The sequence below is a fragment of the Lipophrys pholis genome, assembly GCF_963383615.2.
Source record: "Lipophrys pholis genome assembly, chromosome: 10".
NCBI lineage: Eukaryota > Metazoa > Chordata > Actinopteri > Blenniiformes > Blenniidae > Lipophrys > Lipophrys pholis.
In genome coordinates this window covers 26743772-26754488 of record NC_137640.1, presented here as the reverse complement: position 1 = coordinate 26754488, position 10717 = coordinate 26743772, and the positions used below count along the sequence as shown (strand labels likewise).

The window sequence follows — 10717 nt, the reverse complement described above, 5'->3', positions numbered from 1 at the left end:
GGTAATAAGACATCTTTATTAATCTTTTGGAGAGACATGCTGGATCCCTGTACAGTGTGAATGAAGAGCTGTGACACATTAAACACATGACCCCCCCCCCCACCTTCATCCTCCTCAAGCCCACACGTCAAGACATTTGTTTGCATCACTTGGTCCATTTCTGGGGGAAACCGGGACGAGCTGGACTTTCATTCTGGAAGCAGCGTCTGTCCTCCACCTACCCACCAATCACTTTGTTCCAGTTTAAGAAAAGTAAACTAAAGAAAAGAAGAGTCCGTTCTCAGAAAGTGCTCTCGTTTACAAGCCTGTGCGGTCAGTAGTAAGCGGGAACGGTTCCTGTTCTGAACACAGACGACCCGACGGACAGAAGGAACATTAATAACTGGACATGTGAACCAGGAGAGGGTTCACACTGAGAAGACGCCCCCGCCCTCGGCTCTGACGCCGTTTGAGATTAGATCCGTGATGGGAAAACAAAAAGAGGAGGAGGTTTATTCTTTTGCGTGATGGCGATATAAAGAAAACAAGGAACATAGAAATAAATAAATAAAGATGCATGGTTGAGAGGAAAGGAGTTGAAATGTTGAGAACAAGAGTTGAAATTCAGAAAACAAAAGTGAAATATAAACCAGATGTAATGGAAAGAAGAGAGAAGTTCAGACGGAACGTTCAAGAAAAAGTCAAACAGTCGGAATGAAGCTGAAACCATAAACAAAACGTAAAGGTGAAGACGATGATGATGATGATGATAATAAAGTCACTACGTTAGAGGACCAAGTTCAGGTGAATCATAAAGGATGAAGAAAAAAATAACCGCATCAGGACGACATCAACAGTGCGTCTGCTTACACACATTAACGTTACATCTTAATTCTCAATATTTCCAGTTTTTTATTTTTTATTTCTTATGTAAATCTGCGGAATGAATAAAAACTTCTCCTCGTATTTGTTTCTGGCCAACGGACTCTTTCGTCTCCTTCTTTCCGACCGTTCGGGAGTTTTCATCCTTCATTAAACCAGGTTTCCTACGACTAAGAGACGCTCTCAGCTCGGACGTCACTTCAAACACGAGTGAAGATTCAGCAGCGGTCTTCCTCTCAGCGCGGCGGCGTGACGTGGCCGTTCCTACGGCGGTGAAGTGAGCCAACAGTGAAGATCACCGCAAGGTCACGTTCATCTGAAAGGTCAATGAGTTTCCCCGTCAGGACGAAGCGGCTTCACCACGTTAAAGTTCCCGCCCACAGGTCCGTCTTTACAGTCCCAGGATCGCCGCGGGGCGGCGGGCAGAACATAAATACCACTAATACCAACGATATCCCATGATGCAACGGCGGCAGTGACGGGAGGAGGGGAAACAGACGGCGACCGCGAAGCGGCTGCGGAGTGACGAGAACGATGCGACCTGGCAGTGGTTCTCTACGTGACTGCTTTCTAATGCCGACTATACAGAAAGAACATTTTTACACACACACACCCTCACACACCCTCACACACACACACACACACACACACACACAAAGTCAAGTATACAAATCCAGTCGATAAACAAGGCGACTTGGACATCAAGTCACTGGTGTCATGTTACCATTAACAGATTCACACTGGTGTTTCACGGTAGACGCTTCCTATGCGTCAGATCTAGGCATGCGTTAAGATACTCGTCCACAAGCGCAAAGTCAAAGGGTCCCGGCTCGGGCGGCGTCTCGCCACGGTTAATTACAGATGTAAAAGCTGCACAAAAAAGAAAAGAAAAAAAAAAGCCATGTACACTGGACGTGCGGTTACAGTTTGGGCAGGAACGGTGCAGAAGTTTCTCTGTTTAGCCACAATAAGTGTAAATCAAGCTCCTCCTCTCAAACTCTCAAAGACCAGAGAGGAAATGATGCTTCAATATACAAAAATACAAAAAGAAAGTGGAGAAACTTCTTAGAAAAATGAAAACGCAAACAGAACTTAGTCAACTTTTCTTTCTCCACGCTTTAGTCCCTTTTGTTGTTGGGCTTGTGTGTGTGTGTGTGTGTGTGTGTGTGTGTGTGTGTGTGTGTGTGTGTGTGTGTGTGTGTGTGTGTGTGTGTGTGTGTGTGTGTGTGTGTGTGTGTGTGTGTGTGTGTGTGTGTGTGTGTGTGTCTCAGCTTAACAACCAAATCAACATGTTCAATCAGACTGACGACGGTCGGTCGGGTGTCGAGGCCAGATTCTCAAAGTGCAAAGTCAACTGTGGGCTAAACCAATCGGCAGCAACGTAAGAAGCGCGGTGGAGGTGGGAATGATGTTTGGTGTTCCTGGAGGACTCGGCGTCGACCATTAACAGGAGCAGCCGCCTTCGGTGGTCTGCGGCTCCTGCGGTTTGTCCAGCTTGATGTCGATCACTGCAGAGGAAGGTTAAGGAAGCTCGAGACATCCCGTCCGACAGGGCAGCCACATTCTGATCATTAATGAAATTAATGCAGACGGGAGTTATTCTCTCAGAGGCTGCATTCTGCGGAAAGTTACTGTGTGTAGGTTTGTTTGTTTATGTTGCTCCGTGCAACAACAAAAAGTACAGCGGCTAAAGACCAAAGCTGCAGTCGCAGGCGGCGTATGTGTGTCGTGTAAAACACACAGCAGCTCGTCAAATACTGATTTTGATTCAACACGAGTTTCAAAGCAAGGTGGTAATAAAAATACCAAAACTAAACATGTATAATCTGTCAAAAAAGAACAAAAAAACCCACAATGCATCATAAATCTGGACAGAAAGCACATTTTATAGTTAAAAGCAACCATAGGTATTATTTGGGAATAAAACTTGGTAAAACCTATTCCCTTAAATATCCAAGAGAATTCACATCGAGGGCAAATTTGTTTTAAATAAAATAAAATAATATATATATATTATGAGGACTGATTTGCAAAAACTATAAAAGTAAAATTGACATTGCTGGAATCCAAGGAGAGCAATGGAACGGAGAGATGTTTCTGTGTGACAGCTCATCTCAACAAAATGAAGAAACAAATAACATTAGAAAAAAAAAAAACTGTGATTAGATCATGACCAATTTTATTGCATAGTTCAGGATAATCAAGGTAAATAGTGCACAGCTGGGAGCAACAGAACACGGCTAATGTTTTCCCTTTTTGCCTGAAATAAATATATTAATGTCCATTTATTTTGATAGTTTTAATTTATATTTTTTAATATATGATGTACATAGTTTGATCAAATGTAAAATTGTATATAATGTACATATATTTTTGACAATTACTTATTTGACGCAAGATGAATTAAAAAGGGGACAAATCTTTGTGATTGTGGTTTTTATTCTACGTTGTTAGAGACAGCAGTACGACTTTCTCGCCACTAGATGGAGCCATTTCCCGTGAGACCATTCCTGTTTCTAATCAAAAATTCACAGTATCAACCTGCAGTTAGAAATTCAATGTGAGACTGAAATCCTCAAATGACACCGAGTGAAAGTTATTCAATGCAGCGAGGAAACTCTCCAATTTTTATTCATTTATTTTTTTCTGGGAGAGAATAACTGGGACTTGATGTTGGCCCCAGACTCTGGCAGTGCTGTGCAAGCTGCCGCACGACAGTGAGTAACGGAGTCGCTGCTAGAAGTCAGAATGATTTTGCAGAGCTTCTGTTCACAATCCAGATAATAAGTGATCCTTTGTAGATCCTCTCGGGACACGTTTTCCTGAGCTTCCAGGACTTGAGGGAGAGAAAAAAAAAGAAAAAGAGTGCTTCATAAATTAGTGCTTGCATAACCTCTCACACAGTCGCTGCAGCAGACTCTCATTAATCACTCCCTTTCTTACTGGGTGCATTACGGAGGTGGAAAGAGGAGGACTACAAAAACTGTGTACACATTGTATGCTTATGAGTTTGGAAACGGTCCCAAAGTAGCTCGACAATATCTCACAGCTTCTCACTCGTGTTGCTTGACAGCAGGTCATGGTGACGTGACGTCGGTTCAAGGGCAGCGTTTGAATACAACGCATACTGAAGCCTTCGCTCTTGATTTGGTTTTCCCCCATCTGCAATCCCAAGGCTCATCGCCACTGCCAACACCAAGTGAGCCCCTGAGTACTGAATATTTTTACCATCTGACGAACGTGTGTGTGTGTGTGTGTGTGTGTGTGTGTGTGTGTGTGTGTGTGTGTGTGTGTGTGTGTGTGTGTGTGTGTGTGTGTGTGTGTATCGACAGTGATAACTGGACTACCAGTGTCGTTTCCACAGTGTTTGACAACAACAGATTAAAGGTCAATAGCTAAATGTTTTGTTCAAAGTATTGGAGAATATTTTTCTTTATTTTTTAAAGGCCAGTATGTAATTTATTGAAGCAATATTTACTGAAGCGAAACATGTCATTGAGAACTGAGCTTCAGTGAAAACTAGACATCTCCGCTGAACATTTTAATAATAACAACAATCAAACCACCCGAGAAGCGACAGCAGGCTTTTGCCAAAGATAAATCTGATGGGACTCAGAGTGGAAAAGAACTTTCAGAGTTTTCACATTATTATGATTATTATTCTAAGGTGCATTAAAAAGGCCTATATCTGAAACGATCATATCACTGTTGTACATGTTATTATTGTTCCACCACTTCAGTACAAGCCTCCTTTTCTCTTGACTTTCAGGGTAACTTGGCCTTATGATGAGACGATGCTCACTTCAAAGCTGGAAACTTGGGCCCCAACACCAATTCTTTAGCATTCATTTAATCGTTAAAACTCAGGCTGCACCTCTAATTGTGTGTCTTAGTCTTCCAGCTGCTCCACTGATGTGACACAATACACCACCTTGTGGTGCTAATATGTATTGCAACCTGTTTACAGGTTGGTTAACTTGCTAGACATAACAGCAGAAAATCAAGGAAATGATTCAAATGCTGTTGATTGACCATTGAGCTCAAGATCTCATGGTACTTCTTTCCTCTTTGGAAGTCATCATTATTTATATGTTGCTTTTATGCAATCATTATACTTGTCTGGCCTTATTGATATCCAAAGGTACATGTCTCCTAAAATGAGTTTGATGCTTTTGTACTCATTTACCTTCAAGCTGGTGAAAATGTTCCTTCTCAAACACTGTGTGAAAGCATCTCCTCAATCCAAAGTTAGAAAGTTACTACTCTTTTTGCTTATCAGAAGTTTCATTGAGGCTGAGAGCAGACATAAAAAGAAATATAAATGTGAATCTGCAGACTGCAAAACTGAAACAATGTGGTGAAAGACGTGAAAATGAGCAGCGTGCATATCTTCATTAACCATCTTTCACAAAAACTTTACTGGAAAAGTAAAGCGCTGGTGTGTCTCGGACGTGTGTCCCTGAAATGGATAAAAGGATGGATGGAGTTCAGGTTTCCGCCTGGACACTGTGTTACTGTTACTGTTTAAAATAAACAATATGAACGGACACATAAGCTCCAAACCAAGTTCTCCTCCACAACATTGTCAGAACACATTTCTTACCTCTAACAAACTTCTCTAGAAGCTTTTTCTTTGCCCGTCTCTGCCGAGCTGATGAGACTCTGTGTGCTGAGATTTACTTTGCTTTTCAACTCTCTGTCTTATTAACATGAACGACCCCGGCACTTGATCTGGGTCAAGCGCCCTCCTCAGCTACCCGACGTGCAGGCCTGCAGAGGTAATGACACACGATGATGAGGTAGGAAATTGTTCTCAGAGTCCGAAGACTGTGCCCCACAGGCTTTGACATTTCCCATAAATCAGCGTGACCTAGCCTTTCCCAATTTAAAGCTCACAATTAAAGAGAACAAGTTAAACGGAACCATGTATAAATTATGTGCTTAAATGTATGAATGTGGCACTCCTACTGTGTACTTGTTGGCTTTGTTTGGCATCACTCACGATGAAAGAAAAGCATCCAAGCTTATATATTGGAGGTGATGACACACCTGCTGTGTAACATGCATGGATGGGTCCTGAACTCAGCCTATTTCTGCTCGGGTCCCGGCGAGATCAATACGATTCACAATGCAATAACAACAGAGGAGCCGCTCCATTAGGCGACGGTGTCAGCCGAGGCGCAGACCTGCTGAGGAACTGTCGCCGCCTGTCATCCGTCACCACACCTCCACCTCGGTGCGCTCACTGCACTCCTCGCTCCCACATCCATTATGACTCATTAAGGCAGAGATGAAAAACAGAACAGGAGATAAAGGTAATTGGGTGAATGTGAGTGACGCCTCATAACCACGAAATATCGCTGAGCGCAATTACAACGAAGCCTGAGCTGAATCGCTGAGAAGGCTGTTGGGCTCCTGAGTTGATTATTGAGGTCATGCAGTTTGGAAGAGACGGAACAACTTCCCCGTGAACGACAAGCGGGCAGCAATCAAAGAGGAAGATATTTGGGCTACAAGGGATAAAAGCTGCAGTGTCACTCAAGACTCCAGCGAGGAGCAATGGCAGCGCTTACATGCACCAGGTGAGGCCGCAAAGCAATTTCATGACGGAGTCGCCGTTACCATAGAGATGGCTCTCGCTTTGCATGTTGTGGGGGAAGCGAAGGACTGAGACGGCCTCCAGGGCGAAGCTGTGGCAGCATTAAATCAAGTTCATTTGGAGGCACATTGAAGGAAAATACAAAAAAACCCAAGTGTGCAGGGGAACACAATGTCAGGACAATAAGAAAGGAAGGCAGTAAAAACTGGATTCGGCGTCCTGTGGAGTTTTGTGTGACGGCCTCAGAGAGATCGCGTCAAGATGCTGGAGTGAGGGGATGACATTTGTTGGAAAAATAAAGAGAAACTTGAAGGGAAATCACGGAATGGCATAAGAATCGAAGAGAGAAGTCATAATGGGATGAGGAGGAAGAGGACAGACAAATATCTGCAGGGCTGAAATGCCAGGAGCGTTATGGAATGAGGATAATGGGCTCCTGGCTCCTGGACACCTGCAATAACACTGACAGTGAAGGTTGGGCCATTTCATTTTCCTGGACACTCGCTGCATCACGGCAAAGCCTCTGGCTGTTGTCCGGACTCTATCGTCACCCGGCAGGAAGCGGTTCCAGAAGCAAAGCCAGTTGTCTTTGCGAGCTTCAAAATGTCAAAATGTCATTTTTCTGCGCGAAACATTTGCCGTTTAAAGTAACTGCATCTGCTTGTGCACCCATTTAGTGTCTGGCTCATCAAGGAAGGAGCAATCTAACATGGTAATCAGTCACAGTCTTCTCGTTATTTTATCGTATGTTTCTCTTCTACAGACGAGTCCAGCTCATAAACGCTTCAGGTGCTGAAGTTTGAAGTTAAGTTAATGGCTTTCACTTGTTCAGGGGGATTTTTTTTTTTTAAAAACCTGAAGTATCAGACGACAGCAGGATCTATATGTAAATGTTCAAAGGGAGAGAGTTTATCCATATTTATGTGGCGCAGTCGCAGTAACTTCTCAACTCATCGTTTGGTCATAAAGGTCGAGGCCCCGGAGTTAGACGAACATTTTGTGGAGATGGTTAAGGTACATGTGGAATTCCAAACAAACCTCCAGCACGTCAAAACAATATCCTGGTCGTTAGTGTGTGAACGTGTGAAAACATTCTCTCTTTAACCATGAAGCAACTTAACCCCGAAAACATTCCAAGACAGAGGACATATTGCATTATCATTGTGATATTATCTGTAATCACAGAATCCCCAGTCAAATGAGCTCTAATACAGGCTCAGGACGCAGAAAACGTCTAAATTCACGTTTTCTTTCGTGACGCTTTACAGTAGACGGAGTGAGAAAACTGCTACTTTGGTCGTTTAAAAAAGTAAAACTTTTCAGCCCAGAGAGTTCTGAATACTTCCAATCCTCTTCTTTTTAGCTCGGTGGTTTGTGTTTTCTTTGTTGGGCTTTCTGTTTGGTACTTCCCGTCTTGATCAACAAATAATCTGCAATGCAAACGCGCGACATAGTTTCCCTCATTGTTAATCACATCAGAAGCAATAAGAGATGTAAAAGTCAACGCAGCAGCCGAGCTCAGACAGCCTGAGGCCTCGCTTCAGTTATTGATGATAACTACAGAGGAATTTGTCTCAGTTGCCGTGTTTACCTCCTCCAGCTTCAGCCTCCAGCTTCAGCCTCCACTATCAGCATATTGTGGGAAAATAACTCCGTCAGAGAGTGGAAAATGACTAAATTCTACACTGTGGTGGATTTACAACTGGTGAGCCTGGAAAACTATTGAGAAGATTGGTAATATCTGTGGGGATAACTTTGTTGTTTTGCAGGATTATTACAAGTGATTTCTGAGCAAAATGAAAAAGTTACTGCTCCTCCTGAGTAATCCTACACAGGTGAAGTTCTGACGCGCTCGGATGGCAGGGGCCAGCGCCGAGAGCGGTGCCACATGTTTGTGGCTCAGACTCCTGTCACATGATTAAATGAGCTGCTGAGTTCACTGCGAGGCAGAACAACAAGGGTCCGCAGTGTGAGTGACCAGTGACCAGTGACCAGTGACCTGCTTCCACTGCCACCTCAAAACCGCCGCGCTCCTGTCAGACACCTGCGCTGAACAAACCAGCCGCCGCCTGGAAAACACTTTTAATTAGACAAGCAAGCCGACACCTTCTCAAACAGAAGCCGGTGCGCCGACTTCACTCCACGAGCCTTAATTTAAAAAGTGTGTATTGAACGGCACTGCCACCCCAGGATTATAACCCTTCCTCTTACACTGGAGCTCTTCTTAATAAAAGTGGGATTTTCAACATTCAACAATGCGTTCTCTTTCTTTCTTTTTCCTGGAAAGGATACTCCCTTCTTTGCTTGTCTCTTGCATACTTTCCATCCCGGGAAGAGCAGCTGCCACACGGCGAAACAGCTGGAAAAGAAACACATCAAGACACAGTCAACGAGCGTGATGAATAATGACACACAACTCTACACACTTTTACACAGTGATGATCAATTGACCTAAAATACATAAAAAAAAAAAAAAAAGAACTCCTACATGCATTCACACACAGTACTTACACACACAAATATAACACACTGCTAGAACAACATGAGCTATGATATTAGGTTCCACTGTGCAGCCTAATACCAGCAGACTGTGACGTGCAGCTTTAAGTTCTGCAGCAGTTTGAGTGTCAGGAGCTTCTTTGTTGGCGCTTCCTACAGTCATGAAGAAACAGCCACTCCTGATATTATCCCTGGCTCACCTCTTTTAGTTCCCTTTGTTAGATGCTGAACACCAAGAGTTTTGGTTTTAGAGATGATCTGATTTCTTGACTGACCATGGACTATCGCTGCTGCCACTAACACACACGAGTGACACGGCCAAGCCCTTTACAGACATGACGTTGCTTTGTTGTGGCACGACCTCCGGCTCTGGCATTTTGCCGTCGGTGCCTTGAAGTAAGGTGAAATAACGGCCTCCTCTCTCTGTGCCATGCAGTGGGGGGAGGCAGGCGTATGCCACAAACACCATCCACTGACAGACACAATACAGCTCGCCTTCATCTCCCTACTTATTAACTTCACAGACAGTCATTGTTGGGTGAGACAAACAACTGTTTTCGATACAAATCGCCTTTGTTTTAAAACAGCTAAGCCTCTCTTTGTATCTGCAGACCGCAAATCTTTACAAAGCCTTACAGTGAATGTCACTGGAGGTATAAAGACACGTACAGCTCAGGCTTGAAAGTCATTATAGCAGGAGAACAGATGTCTTGTGTGTGCAAATTTGGTGTCATAATCAATAAAATAACCCTGAAAGGCACCCTGTGGAGCTTTTCTGAGATAAGGTGTTTTCTATTTTGTCTGTATTTAATGAATACACAAAAACACTGGGGCCAATTCCTGCTCAATTGTTTTGTTTGTGGAGGAAAGAGAAATGAGTTTAGCTGTAAGAAGTGAGGCATGTTGAGTAACCTCTAAATTTGTGTTTGTGATTATAGAAAGGTGACTGAATTTTCTATCCACAAAGATGAGCCACGCTTTGAATATTTGAATTATGAGTCATCTTTGAGTGAAATTTGAGTATCATGAATCCAATCAAGTGTAATTTTTGCTCGTAAATCACAATATGCACATACATGTTCGATGGCCACTTGTATCGGTAGCGTCCAGCTAAATATGCTAATGCTACCTGGCACAGATGCAATCAACATTCAGTCTGTCAGTCCACCCGGCTTTGCATTTAATTCATCACGATATCCCCTCAAAAAAACCCAGACATGGTGCTTCTGCACAAAACAATACACAAACACTAAGGTGACACTTGTTACACAACATTAGGGGATACCCAGTTGAAGCAGCTTCTTCCAGGTCAATGGGTAAGATGTGCTCAAAAAGTTCACAGTTCTTTTTTTTTTTTTTAAAATAAGTATTTTCATTTGGAGATGGTTTTGGAAGTGTTTTAAATTACAGTCACTTTGGCTGAAGAGATGAACAAACCCAAAAACTGAACCTGCATGAGAGTGAACGACAACAGAGAAGTGACAGGATAGAAAGCTAAACGTTAACCCTCAATCTATGACTGCATTTGTCGGATGTTTGTGAAACACGAGTGGTTGATTTTTAGGGACTGTGGAGGAATGTTCTGTATTAAAGACTAATACATCTAATAAGTCATGGCTAATTCCCCCCAACCATCAAGGCTATGAGCGTCTTACGGCCTCCTTTTCAAGTGAAAACGCAAAACTTTCATTGATTTTGGGGGTCTGTTTACACGACAATGCTGCTCAGAGCCACTGAAAACAACTTTTTAACGGCTCG

General features: G+C 43.2%; 1 protein-coding gene across 1 annotated transcript in view; it reads right to left on the bottom strand.

The window, feature by feature from the left end:
- rab6ba (RAB6B, member RAS oncogene family a) overlaps positions 1-10717 on the bottom strand; it is a 75659-nt gene continuing 64942 nt past the window's right edge. The window contains exons 7-8 of the mRNA XM_080473792.1: positions 8753-8819; positions 1-2369 (exon numbers count right to left, since the gene is read on the bottom strand). Of these exons, the coding sequence (XP_080329918.1) occupies positions 2305-2369; positions 8753-8819 (132 nt within the window). The 3' untranslated portion in view covers positions 1-2304. The remainder of the gene's footprint in view (positions 2370-8752; positions 8820-10717) is intronic.